Here is a 14,221-nt window from a genome sequence, read left to right as displayed (position 1 = left end):
TCATACCTTTTCCTGTTTTACGATGAGAAATTATAAAGACAACCTAAGAACTCTGTGTGCATTATACATATTAATCCTTTATCTGTTTTTATATTATTTCCTTTTTAAAAGTTTATTTATTTTGAGAGAGGAAGAGAGAGAGAGAGTGCGAGCAGGGGAGGGGCAGAGAGAGAGAGGGAGAGAGAGAACCCCAAGCAGGCTCTGAGCTGTCAGCATGGAGCCTGACACGGGGCTTAAACCCACAAACCATGAGATCATGACCTGAGCTGAGATGAAGAGTCAGATGCTTTACCAACCAAGCCACCCAAGCGCCCCTGTTTTTATATATTATTTTCTAATCTATCATTTGACTTCTCATATTTTTATATCTTATACCATAAATGCTTCTTTTTTAGTCTTTTTCTTGGCTTAGGTTAAAATTCCATGCACTATATATTTCTCTCTTAATTTTAAAGATAATTTTATTGCTTAATTTTTCACAATTAAGTCTTTAATCCATTTGGAATTACTTTCGTATGTGATATAAAATAGAGGAGTCTAATTTAATTTTCTTTCAGATGCGGTGTCAGTTAACATTTATTAAATATGCCATCTTTTAGAAGTACTGTACTTAACTAGCATAAAAAGCTATTTCTGGGCTCTATCCTGTTTGCTAATGTTATTGTCTGCTCCTGTGCTGATACCAAGTTTTGATTACAGTGGCTTTAGAGAGTATGTTTTAATGCCTAATGGAACAAGTAACCTCTTCCTGTTCTTGACCATTCTAGAACACTTTTTTCTTTCATGTCAACTCTCATCTTATGTTGCCCAATTCCATGGAGATCTATAGAGGTTCTAGTTTGAATCACATTAAATTTATATGTGTATTTTAGGGGCACCTGGATGGCTCAACTGGTTAAGCATCTGACTCTTGGTTTTCGCTCAGGTCATGATCTCATGGTTTGTGAATTTGAGCCCCACATTGGGCTCTGTGCTGACAGCGTGGAGCTTGCTTGGGATTCTCTGTCTCCCTCTCTCTCTGCCTCTCCCCTGCTCATTTTCTAGTTTTCTCTCAAAATAAATAAACAAACTTAAATGTAATCTTCTCCTATTGTGTTTACTAAGGGTTTTATGATTTTTTGCCACTAATGCGAATATTACTTCCCATTATTATTTTCAAGACGGTAATTCATAGTAGAAAAACTTACTAAATTTCCTTATAAATCACTGTAATTAAAAAAATTTATTATGATATACTATACACACAAAAGACTGTATGTGGTGTAATGTTATGAAGCATAATAAATAAAATGAACACATGTAAACCCAACACCTGATTTAATAAGAGAACATATGATCTATACTGTTGAAGAAATTTCTGTGCTATTTCCTGATTCCATACCCCTGCCTCTTGCCTGGAAGCAATTACTAGCTTCAATCTTTTACTTATTTTCATGGTTTCAGTAATATTTATACATCTCTAAATTGTATATAATTTAGTTTGCTTATATTCTAAAACTTATTTTAACATTTATTTTTGAGAGAGAGAGAGACAGAGCATGAAAGCATGAACGGGGGAGGGTCAGAGAGAGGGAGACACAGAATCCGAAACAGGCTCCAGGCTCTGAGCTGTCAGCACAGAGCCCGACGCGGGGCTCGAACTCATGGGCTGTGAGATCATGACCTGAGCCGAAGTCGGCCGCTTAACCGACTGAGCCACCCAGGCACCCCTAAAACTTACTTTAAAATATGACACTTTATGTATTCTGTTACAACCTATTTTCACTTAACTTTATTTTCCTAATACTTATTCATGTTACAGTGATCAATCAATACACATGAACACTATCAGATTGAATAAAGACAACCAAAATTTATGTGTCCATTCTGTTACTATTTAGGTTGTTTCCTGATTTTTGTTGTTGTGAACATTTTTATGTATACTTCCTGCAAAAGTCTCAGTCACATACACAGAGTGAAACAGCTCATAGAGCATATCCAGGTCAACTGTACAAGATAAGGCCAATTAATCCAAAGTGATTATACCAACTTTCACTGCCATAGGCAGTCTCTGAGTTTCACTGTTTCAAATCCTTGCCACTTCCTGGTTAGACTTTGAAGATTTTTGCCAATTGGGTGGGGATAAATGGTAACTAAATGTGTGGTATTAATTTGCATTTCTTTGATTACTGATTGATAAGGGTGAATAATCTTTCATACGATTATTAACCACTTGTGTTTTCTGAGAAATGCCTATTCATATATTTTGCCAATTTTTCTTCCATTAGGTTGTACTTAATAACTTAGAAGATATTTTTGTTTTTTTCAAACAAATCTTTTTGTTGTTGTTAGATATGTTTCAAATATCTTCTATAGGGTTGGAGCTTGTATTTTCACTCTACAGATGAACAGAAATTATTAATTTTAATGAAGATTCATTAATCTTTTGTGTTAATGTTTGTGGGAGGGGTGTGCATTGTTTTAAGTTATCTTTCCCTAATCCTGAAACCATAAGATTATATATTTTCACTTAAAAGTTTCAAAATTTCATCTTTCACATTTGTGTTTTTAATCTCTCTGCAATGATTTTGTGTATGGTGTGAGGAAGAAATCCAGTATTTTTTCATTTATCAATAATTATCCTAATACCATTTATTGAAGAGTCCCTCCTTCCCCCAATAATCTGTCCTGTGTCCATGGATCAGTTTCTGAGCTATTTCATTGGTCAATTTTTTTTTTCCCTCAATGCCACTATCACATTATTTCAATTACCACAGCTTTAAATAAAACTTGGTATCTCCTCACCTTATTCTTGTCTGGAATATTTTGGCTGTTCTTGGCCCTTTACTCTTCTATAAATTTTAGTATCAACTTGTCAAGTTCTTCAAACAACCTGTTTAGGTTTTGATTGGAACTGCATTGAATCTATGGATCAATTGGGGGAAAAATAGTCATCTTTATAATACTGAGTTTCCATATCTATGGACATAGTATTTATTTCTCCATTTTATTTAGATCTTCCTTAAGGTCTTTCAAAGACATTGTACAATATTTTTCATAACTGTCCTGGACATCTTTTGTTGTTAGATTTCTTGTCTGATATTTTGTTGATAACATAAATGGTGTCTTTTAAATAATTATTTACCAAACCATTACTGATGTAAAGAAATATGATTTTTGAATACTGGTGTTATATTTAGCAATGTTATAAATTCATTACTTCTAATAATTTTTCTGTAAGTCCGTTTTAAAAAATAGGCAATTATATGGGGTGCCTGGGTGGCTCAGTCGGTTAAGCGGCCGACTTCGGCTCAGGTCATGATCTCGCGGTTCGTGAGTTCAAGCCCCGCGTCGGGCTCTGTGCTGACAGCTCAGAGCCTGGAACCTGTTTCAGATTCTGTGTCTCCTTCTCTCTGACCCTCCCCTGTTCATGCTCTGTCTCTCTCTGTCTCAAAAATAAATAAACGTTAAAATAAATAAATAAATAAATAAATAAATAAATAAATAAAAAATAGACAATTATATAAAAAATAGTAGGTAAGGATTTCCTTTCATTTAAATCCTCATAATACCCTCTGTTCTTGTTTTACTACAAAATGGTTAAAGGTTTCCAGTACAATGCTGGTTATTTTTCAAGCTTTCTAATACTTTGTACATGATTCTCCTGGATATTCTAAGCAGATGAATATATATTTGCTACGGAGAGCGATTTTATTTTTTCTTTTCCAATTTTTATCATTTTTATAGTCTCTTGATCTTTGATGATTTTCAAGGACACCCTTTTTTTTCTTTAAATCTAGTAGACCGATAACTGAAGGCTTTACAAAAGTTGTTCTGTTGTGTGCTCTGATGACTCTTGCTCCTGAAAGGTAGTGCAGTATTATCGAATATCTAAGTCTTTGGACTCTGAAACCTGGACCCGTGTTTTTAAATCCTACCTCTACCACTTACTAAGTAGTTTAACCTTGGGCAAAGAAATTAACCTAAGCCTCAGTTTCCTCATCTCAGAAAAACTGGAAATAATATTATATACACCTCAAACATTTTTGTGAAAATAACATAAAGGCTTGGCACATATGATGATGGAGGCCTAATTCCTTGGACAGTCTGTGATTTTTCAACTTGTATTTGTTAGAACTCAATGTATGGGAATTTGTTAAAGGCTGTGTTAAGACTGCTTTCTTCCAAAAAGTTGGGGAACTATGGACCCAGACCATTTTTAAATTTCAGCTGACTCTTGAACAACACGGGTCTGAACTGTGTGAGTCTACTTATATGCAGATTTTTTTTTAATATGGTACCATAAATGTATTTTCTCTTCCTTATGATTTTCTTAGTATTTTTTCTCTAGCTTCCTTTATTGTAAGAATACAGTATATATAACTACACATAACATAAAAAATATGTGTTAATTGGCTGTTTATGTTATCAGTAAGGATTCTAGTCAACTCAGTTTTTGGGAAGTCAAAAATTATAGACTTTCAATTGTGGGGCGGTGGGGGTCAGCACCCCAACGCCTCCATTGTTCAAGGGTCAACTTTGCTTGGGTCTCGACTTCATGAGGAATAACAATCTCTGATCCAGTTCCCCCAGGCTGCACAGACCCCAGGCTTTGCCCTAGTCCCCTTTGCATACCAAAGCTATACCAATCACAAAGATATGAATTTACAGATTATACAGGGGTTGCTTCAGTGCTTATGAACTTCATGGTCTTGTGCTTCTGATTGATTCCTAACCTCAATAGATATCTCTTACTTCCCTGGAGGCTCATCCAATCATTTAAAAGGGTGGTTTTTATATTTCATCAAGCTGTTAATAATATTACATAGCGAGGTCATATTATCAGAAAGAGAAGCCTCATTCTAGTAATTCTTAACAAATCTTTTGGGTATCCTAGGTACACAACCATATCATCAACAAAAAAACACGGTTCTTCTTTTCTAGTATTTACATAACTTACTTCAGATCCTTGTCTTACTGCATTTGTTGGAACCTCCAAGACAACGGACAATCCCTGCCATGTTACTAAGTTCATTACAGTGATGCTCGCTCTTAGTTTTTAGTAAAGAAACATTTTATCTTGAAGTAATTAAATGCATCCTTCTGGTCCTTGTATGATAATTTTTATTGCTTTAGAAAATCATCCTTTTATTCTAATTTTCTAACTTACTGAGAGGAGTTAAAAACAGAATCCTGTAATTTTTTAAATATTTGTTTTATATGTGGGTATCTACCCTTTTTGATTCCTAACATAGTTTTTATTAGTGTCCTTTCTCTCTTTTTTTTCCCCTTAAACTCACTACAGAAGGGTACCCATTATATTCTTTTTCTCAAAGAACTGGTGGTTTTCATGGCTGATGTACATATAGCTAATACTACTATGTTTAAAATACATTTAAAATGAAAGTAAATGTTTCTGGAGGTTAAATCACTGATATATATTCATGGGTAAAATTCATTTTTAGCATTTCTGTGGCCATCAGTTTTTTAGGAATTCTTTCCTCTTCCCACTATCAATGGCAAACAGCAAATTATTATTTTCATTTAACTTTTGTGAGCCCAGCAAGAACAAAATATATTGTTCGAAAAGCTCTGCTTAATAGTACTATTCAAAAGACAAAATAAAAATGAAAGAACTCTAGGTCATATATTAAATAAAGAGATTGAGCAATGGGATCCTTTGGAAATGAACTAGATACAACATAACACTCAGTAAAATAAAGCTCTCTTTTTTTAAAGTAAGCTCTATTTATGGCCAATGTGGGGCTCAAACTCACAACCCCAAGATAAAGTTGTGCTCCACCAACTGAGCTAGCCAGGCACCCCAAAACTCTCTCATTTTTAATTCACAATTCCAGTTAACATCTGGTTACGTTTTGAGATTTACAAAAACGTTACCCATTCTGGCAGTACAATTTTACCACCTACCTGTTTTTCATCAACCTTATTTCTCTCTTCAGTTGGGGGTCATCTGTCTTAGATGTCTGAGATGTAAGAGTCACAGGAGATGTCATCACCACAGTTTGTGGCAGCGAAGTAGCTGACGGTGTGGTACGGATCTGATATGTCTGCATATCTCCTGATGCAGCTGTGTGGTCAGAAGAGTGAGTTAATTCATAAGTGTCTTTGAAAGTACATTGGGATGTTTTCCACAGACACTTAAACATACTTACTTTGTACAACCACCTGGTTGCTGGGCACAAGTATTTGCTGTCCATCAGAGGTCTGTGCATATTGGAGAATTGTTGTCCCTTGCTGAGTACTGCCTGAATTTGTCATGGTTAATGTCTGAAGTCCCTGTACTCCATCTGTGCCTGGGCTGGCCAGTTGTAAGGCTCCATTTGGGGCAATGGCAACTTTAACCAAAGAGAGAACATAGCTATTGTAAGGCTATACAATACACTAATTGCAAAGGATTGGTGAAAAAAAACCCAGCCACTACTTATTAAAACAGGTCTGAATGCAGTTCCACTTGGTAACTGTTAACTACTTTGGGTGAACTATATGTAAAAGAAATAAAATAAATAAAATGGCATTTCTTTATAAAATTTTATAGTTCAGGTGCACTAATCTTAAATTTAGTCTCAAACTGTAGATTAGTCAAAACACATTATGGGCTCAATGGAGCACTGCATGCTAATTGCTAATGTTGTCACAGCAGTTCTGGAACATTAGGAGAGGGTACCAATGGCTAACTTTTTTTTTTTTTTTTTTTAATGTTTTATTTTATTCTTGAGGGAGAGAGACACAGTGTGAGTAGGGGAGGGGCAGAGAGAGAGGGAGACACAGAATTTGAAGCAGGCTCCTGGCTCTGAGCTGTCAGCACAGAGCTCGATGTGGGGCTTGAACCCACAAGCTGTGAGATCATGGCCTGAGCTGAAGTTGGTCGCTTTACTGACAGAGCCACCCAGGCGCCCCATCAATGGCTAACTTTTAAAGGAAAAATCAGTAGAAGGAAACATTAACACACTGTGTATTTTTATTCAAAAGAAGCATTAAAAAGATTATAAGCTTAAAAATATTTTTGAATAGATTAAATGGGCCTATGCCTATGGGAAAATTTTTAAGAGGATAAAAGGTTACATAATGAAAAAATATGTATCTTCATACTTTGTTTCTGAGCTCTGCTGTCTAGGGGTAACCACTATTAAATTGTACTAAATGTTATTTACTTAAGTGATATTTTAAAAATGTAATCTATTCAAGTTACTTCCTAGTGAAAATCACCAATAAGGTTGTCATGAGAAAGAGGTCACATTACTATGTGCCCCACAGCATTTTTCAATGAGTTATATATATATATATATATATATTTTAATGTTTGTTTATTTTGAGAGTGAGTGAGCAGGGGAGGGGCAGAGGGAGAGAGAGAATCCCATGCAGGCTCCATGCTGTCAGCGCAGAGCAGAGCCCAATGCGGGGCTCGATCTCACAAACTGTGAGATCATGACCTGAGCCAGATGCTTAATGAACTGGGCCACCCAGGCGCCCCTCAATGAATTATACTTATGTTAATGCTTTCCTCTCAAACCTTACATGAAACACCCATAAGATATGATCAAATGGAAAGCATTTTACCATTATGCAATCCCACGTAATAAATCCCCTTCAGAATCTAATGCCTCATCTCTGTGCCCTCTTACCAGATTATAATTATGCAACTTTTCTTCTCCTTTTTATACTCTGGGTACCAGGAAGCCAAAACACACTTATCTGAATGTATGTTTTAATTGATAATATTTTTTTTCAGGAGTATATAATTATCTCTCATCCACTACCACACAACAAATATTCTACATACTTTAATTTATATGACTTTAGAAGTAATGACAGTTTAAGATTTTTTAGATGCAGAGATTTGTTTTAAACTTATATTAGCAATTGTTTTCAATCGCCTTCTCTCCAACGCACATTATATATATATACATATATATAAATGTAAATATATAAGTAAAATAAAAAGTCCTATTCTCTATCCCAATTTATTCTACTGGCCACCCCACACCCTTATTCTGGGGTAACCATTTTCGATGTACATCCTCTTCCTAATCATTTCCTATGTTCATATAGACTGATACATTAACACACATCAAAATGTGTATCCATACACACATATGTATACTTTTTTTTTAATGTTTATTATTTATTTTTGAGAGAGAGACAGAGCGTGAGCACTCAGGCACCCCTAAAAAATTCTTTAAGAAAAGTAGCATATCAGCACGTTAAAAATTATGATATATTAATATGGCTTCTTATTCTAAAACAATTAAAATTAGGAATTATGAAAACTACATAGAAACTTAGGGAGATATTTCATATGTTATAATTGAAATAAGTACAATTCTTTTTTTTTTTTTTTTTTAATGTTTATTCTTGAGAGAGACAGAGATGGAACATGAGCAGAGGAGGGGCAGAGCGAGAGAGGGAGGCAGAATCCCAAGCAGGCTCCAGGCTTTGAGCTGTCAGCACAGAGCCCAATGTGGAGCTCAAACTCACGTACTGTAAGATCATGACCTGAGCTGAAGTCAGACGCTTATTGACTGAGCCACCCAAGCACCCCGAGAGATACATCTTTTGATGTTAAACATATGTAATAATACAGAATTGTTTTCATTTTTATAACCTATCTTCCTATTTTTAACATGTATATTTATCTGGTTGAATCTACTCTAAATCTACACTGATACGGTAGCCATTAGTCACATATGACTATTAAATTAACTGAAAGCAAGATAAGAAATTCAGTTCCTCAGTCTCACGAGCCACATTTCAAGTGCTCAACAGTCACACATGGCTTAGTGGCTACTATACTAGACAATGCAAATATAAAACATTTTCAGCAAGGAAGTTCTATTGGATCATGCTGTCTTAAACACCAGTTTGAACTGTATTTATTTTGGGGTGTCAGTTAAGTGTCCAATTTCAGGTCAGGTCATGACCTCATGGTTCGTGGGTTCAAGCCCCACATCAGGCTCTGTGCCGACAGCTTGGAGCCTGGAGCCTCAGATTCTGTGTCTCCCTCTCTTTCTGCCCCTCCCCTGCTTGTGCTCTCTCTCTCTCAAAAATAAATAAAAACATTAAAAAAATTTAAAACAAAGAAAGAAAAAGATTTTTGAAAACAGTAATGGATGTGTATGGAAAGAAAAATCAGTTTTGTTTAAAATGAAAGTGAACTTCTCAACTGCCTCTGATCTTTGTTCCCAGGTCTCCTTCCTTGCAACCACTGTTCTCAGTTTCTTATGTGTCCTCATTGAGGTGTTTTTTACATATTCTTTAAATAACTTATTCACGACAAATTTCACTGAAAGCTGACTATGCGCCAGGGCCTCCAGGCCAAGAATACAGCTGTGAACAAGAAAGACAAAGTTCTTTCCCTCAGGGAACTTATCTTTGAGAACAGATCATAAATAAACTGATCTATAATTATGTATAATCTATAATTAAATATGTACTTTTTAATAATTACATATAAATGCTATGAAAAATGTAAGAAAGCTAACTAAAGAGAGCACATTTTAATAAAGAGTGGTCTCTTTGAGAAGTGACACTTGAGCAGAAGTAAGGATGTAAAAGCCATCCATATGAGACTCTGGGAGAAGAATGTGCCAGGCAGTGGGGTGACAAGCCCAAATATCCTGAGGCAGAAACAAGCTTCATGTTGGAGAAATTCCAAGAAAGTCTGTGTTGCTAGAATGCCAGCCAGTGGCAGATGAGATTGGAGTTTGGTAAGTGAGGCCAGATCTTGAATGGAACTTAGCCTTATAGGACTTATTCTAGGGGTGATGGAGAGTCACTGGAGCAAAAGTGGTGTGATCTAATGGACATTTTATTTATTTATTTTTATTTATTTAAAAAAAAAAAAAAAATTTTTTTAACGTTTATTTATTTTCGAGACAGAGAGAGACAGAGCATGAACAGGGGAGGAGCAGAGAGAGAGGGAGACACAGAATCTGAAACAGGCTCCAGGCTCTGAGCCGTCAGCACAGAGCCCGATGCGGGGCTCGAACTCACGGACCGTAAGATCATGACCTTAGCCGAAGTCAGACGCTTAACCGACCAAGCCACCCAGGCGCCCCCTAATGGACATTTTAAATAAACTGCTTTGGCTGCAGTATGGAAAACGAGAGCAAGAATGGAAGCAAAATGACCAAGTGGACATGCACTGCAGTAATTCAGATAGGAGTATAAGCCAGGGTAATGGTGGTGATTGGAGGTGTGAGACGTGAGGGGACGGGACACAGATTTTGTGGCAAGAGTCAATTAGACTTGAACAGGAGTTAGGAATGGAAGGAAAAATCCTCTACAAATGGACAGCACAAAGAATTCCATGGGGTGATGAAATTATATCTTGATTGTGGTGGTGAGACAACTCCATGCATCTGTCAAAACTCCAAAGTAAGCATATCACTTACAAGCTGTGTGGTAACTTCAGGGACATTATCTAACCTCTCTAAGGCTCAGTTTCCTCATAAATTGATAACTGCCTACCTCACAAAGTTGCTGTAAGGAGTAAATGAGATAATGCTGAAAAGGTATTCTGCATTATTTTGGGCTCAAAATGCTAACCTTCAACTAATTATCCTCACTACTAAAGCATGACAGTCTTTCTATACACCACTTCTTTAGCGTTTGTGTATCCATCATGGAAAAATGTATTCCTATACGTACTGTACTGTCCACTGCTAGTTTGATAGATGGGAGTTGGAACAGACATAGAAGTGACAGCAGAAACTCCAGGGTTTTCTCCGTCTCCTTTTCTGCCCCGTGTATCTTCAGAGGATAGATCTTTCAAAATTTTTCTGTGAAAAATAAAACTCAATTAATGCTGGTAATGAGGACAGCTTTATAAAAACAAACTGCCAAACCTTTTTCAATCTCAGGTTAAAAGTACAATAATCTACTAGACATTTTAACTGTTTTGTCAAGGAGCCACTCAGTTCAGCACAGACTACTGTAATGACGTACTGCAGGAGAGTTATGCTTTAAAGTTTATGGCTCCTGGAAAAGAGACAATGAACAAATACACAGGTACAAGGCCCTTACAGAGGTATGAAATGTCTCTTTCCCTACAAGAGAGATGACTCCGTTGTAAGGTATTTTATTAATTAACAAGAACAGTATTCATTTTCTAAATAGTGACCTTTATTTAAAAAGACCCAATCTGGGGCACCTGGGTGGCTCAGTTGGTTGAGTGTCCAACTCTGGCTCAGGTCATGATCTCAAGGTTCATGAATTTGAGCCCCGTGTCGGCCTTGCACTGACAGCTCAGAGCCTGGAGCTTGCTTTGGATTCTGTGTCCTATCTCTGCCCCTCACCCACTCATGCTCGCTTTCTTTCTCAAAAATAAACAAACATCGGGGCGCCTGGGTGGCTCAGTCGGTTAAGCGGCTGACTTCGGCTCAGGTCATGATCTCACCGTTCGTGAGTTCAAGCCCCGCATCAGGCTCTATGCTGACAGCTCAGAGCCTGAGACCTGCTTTGGACTCTGTGTCTCCTTCTCTCTCTGCCCCTCCCCTGCTGGTACTCTCAGTCTGTCTCTCAAAAAAATGAATAAACAAACAAAAAAAAAAATTAAAAATAAATAAACATTAAAAATAAATAAAAAGACCAAATTTGTCTTTCCACCCTTCAACTCTATAGTGAGAAGCCCACAGTTTTAAGAAACCAATAAGAAATAAGAATACTACTATAAAAAGCACACAATACTAGTGATAAGTAAAACTGTTTATTTATGGTTTTAATATTTTTAGGTAATCTCTATGCCCAAAGTGAGGCTCGAACTCACAACGCCAAGATCAAGAGTTGCATGCTCCACCGACTGAGCCAGCCAGGCGCCTCAATAAAATTGTTTAACAGGAAGTAAATATAATCCCACAGGTATCCCTCAGACTTGGTAAAATGGGACTTATGACAGGAATATGGAGACAGAAAAAGATTCCTTTGCTGAAAAGAAAGAACTTCCAAAACACAACTGGGGGCAGAGGGACAATTAAGCATTATTTCTTTCTAGAAGAAAAATAAAAAAAGAAATCTTAAGATTTCTATGTTCATTGTAAAAAAAAAAAAAACAAAAAACAAAAAATAGTCACAAAGGGGGGAAAAAAACCTTATCATTGAAAAGGATCTTTTATGTTATTTATGCCAACCTTCCAGCCTATGCAGGAATGCCCTAGCATTCCTAACAGCCTCTATTTCCGGGAATAAGTCATCTACAACTTCCAAATAGCAAACCTCAATTATTAAGCCCTTACTTATTTAGACCAAAAGCTGGTTCCACCCAGGAAAGCTAAAGAAATTTAAGCTTAACCAAAATTCTATATCCATGCCCTACTTTGTAACATTTCACAATCGCTACAGTTCTTTATTTGAGGCCAGATAACTTTAGTTTCTTCAGCTCTTCTTCTATAACACACCGAAAAATGTTTTCCACACTGAAAAAGACTGTCTCCTTACTCTGGACAATCTTCCCACCAAAAGCTAATAAATTTGTAGACTGTATCAACAGATGTTCCATATCGAGAATAAGGGAGGGGCAGTCCTATAGGACTCCATGTTAGGCATTTGGAGAATGGTCACACTGGTTCCTAAACCTGCTTGTATCAGAATTGCCTGGAGAGGTTTACTGAATCCACATTCCCATCTGATACCCCGAACAGTTGAGTGAGTAGGTCAGGACAGAGCTCCAGAATCCCTTTAACAAGATGTCTGTGTGGTCTTATGCAGCCAGCCTAGCATGAGACTGCGGAATGCTGCGCCCAGTTCTTTTTCACTTTTAAGTTATGGAACATTTGGAGTATAAAGAAAAGTACAGAAGGGGCACCTGGGTGGCTCAGTCAGTTAAGCATCCAACTTCGACTCAGGTCATGATCTCATGGCTCGTGGGTTCGAGCCCTGTGTTGGGCTCTGTGCTGACAGCTCAGAGACTGGAGCCTGCTTTGGATTCTGTCTCTCTCTCTCTGTCCTTCCCCCACTCTCTCAAAAGTAAACATTAAAAAAATTTTTTTTAAAGTACAGAAATTAAGACACCTGTGTGCCAAAGAATCAATAGATGGTAAGTAAGGTTTCCTGCTACCTTGCTGAACTCGTTACTTTATTTTAGTGGGTACTTTAAGATTTTCTGTATATGAGATCATGTCGTCTACAAATTGTTTCCTTTCCAATCTGAATGCCTTTTATTTCATTTTCTTGCCTAAATGCCTGAATACAGTGTTAGGTAGAAGTCGTGAGAGCAGACATCCACAGCCTTGTTGTGTTCATGATCTTAGGGAGAGAACATTCACTCTTACATCACTAAATATGCTTAGCTATGGGCTTTTATAGATGTACTTTATTAGGCTGAAGAGCACCCCCCTCTTTATTTATTTGAGAGAGTGCATGTGCGCATGAGCAAGTGAGGGTCAGAGAGGAAAAGAGAAAATCCCAAGCAGGCTCTATGCTCAGCACGGAACCTGATGCGGGGCTCGATCCCACTAACTGTGAGATCGTGACCTGAGCTGAAATCAAGAGTCAAACACCCAGGCGCCCCTGAAAAGCTCCCTTCTATTTGTTTGATGAGCATGTTATCAAATGGACTTGTTAAATGCTTTTTCTTGTGTCCGTTGAGATGATCACACATTTTTTTGTTCTTATTCTATAAATATGATGTATTACGTTAATTGATTTTCAGATGTTAAGCCAATCTTGCGTTCCTGGTATGAATCCTACTTTTTCATCATGTGTAACACCTTTTATGTGTCATTGTATTTAGTTTGCTAAAGCTCTTATTTTGCTGTGTTTATATTCATGAGGAATACTGGCTTATAGTTTTATAATCTCAATTAATGAATTGAAGCCATGTCTTCTAAATATTAATTATTGCTATCATTTGACCTACCAATTATTTGCTTTCTGGGTTTTTTTTATGTTTTTTTAAATTCATTTTTGAGAGAGAGAAAGAAGTGAGCAGGAGAGGGGAAGAGAGGGGGGAAACCAAGAATCTGAAGCACACACTGCGCTGACAGCAGACAGCCTGATGCAAGGCTCAAACTCACGAATCGTGAGATCATGACCTGAGCCACAGTCAGATGCTTAACCAACTGAGCCATCCCAGGATCCCTGCTTTCTGTTTTTAAAAAAGTCTTCTGGGGGTGCCTGGGTGGCTCAATCAGTTAGGCGTCTGACTTCGGCTCAGGTCATGATCTCATGGTTCATGAGTTCCGAGCCCCATGTCGGGCTCTGTGCTGACAGCTCAGAGCCTGGAGCC

General features: G+C 37.2%; 1 protein-coding gene across 5 annotated transcripts in view; it reads right to left on the bottom strand.

Annotated features, from left to right (window-relative positions):
• The window catches only part of ATF1 (activating transcription factor 1), a 75,843-nt gene that overhangs the window by 2,669 nt on the left and 58,953 nt on the right, over nucleotides 1-14,221 (bottom strand). For 2 of the 5 annotated variants that reach the window (XM_060657634.3, XM_060657636.3), the window contains 3 exons: nucleotides 10,648-10,778; nucleotides 6,153-6,335; nucleotides 5,908-6,067 (listed from right to left, as the gene is read on the bottom strand). In XM_060657634.3, coding sequence (XP_060513617.1) covers nucleotides 5,908-6,067; nucleotides 6,153-6,335; nucleotides 10,648-10,778 — 474 coding nt within the window. Of the gene's footprint in view, nucleotides 1-2,784; nucleotides 2,905-5,907; nucleotides 6,068-6,152; nucleotides 6,336-10,647; nucleotides 10,779-14,221 lie in introns of all 5 variants that reach the window. The other 3 variants (XM_060657637.3, XM_060657638.3, XR_009617287.3) reach the window with 2 other exon arrangements.

This window comes from Panthera onca, chromosome B4 (genome assembly GCF_046562875.1).
Source record: "Panthera onca isolate mPanOnc1 chromosome B4, mPanOnc1 haplotype 2, whole genome shotgun sequence".
Taxonomy (NCBI): domain Eukaryota; kingdom Metazoa; phylum Chordata; class Mammalia; order Carnivora; family Felidae; genus Panthera; species Panthera onca.
The sequence above is the reverse complement of the archived record's forward strand: the minus strand, read 5'-3'. Positions and strand labels throughout refer to the sequence as shown.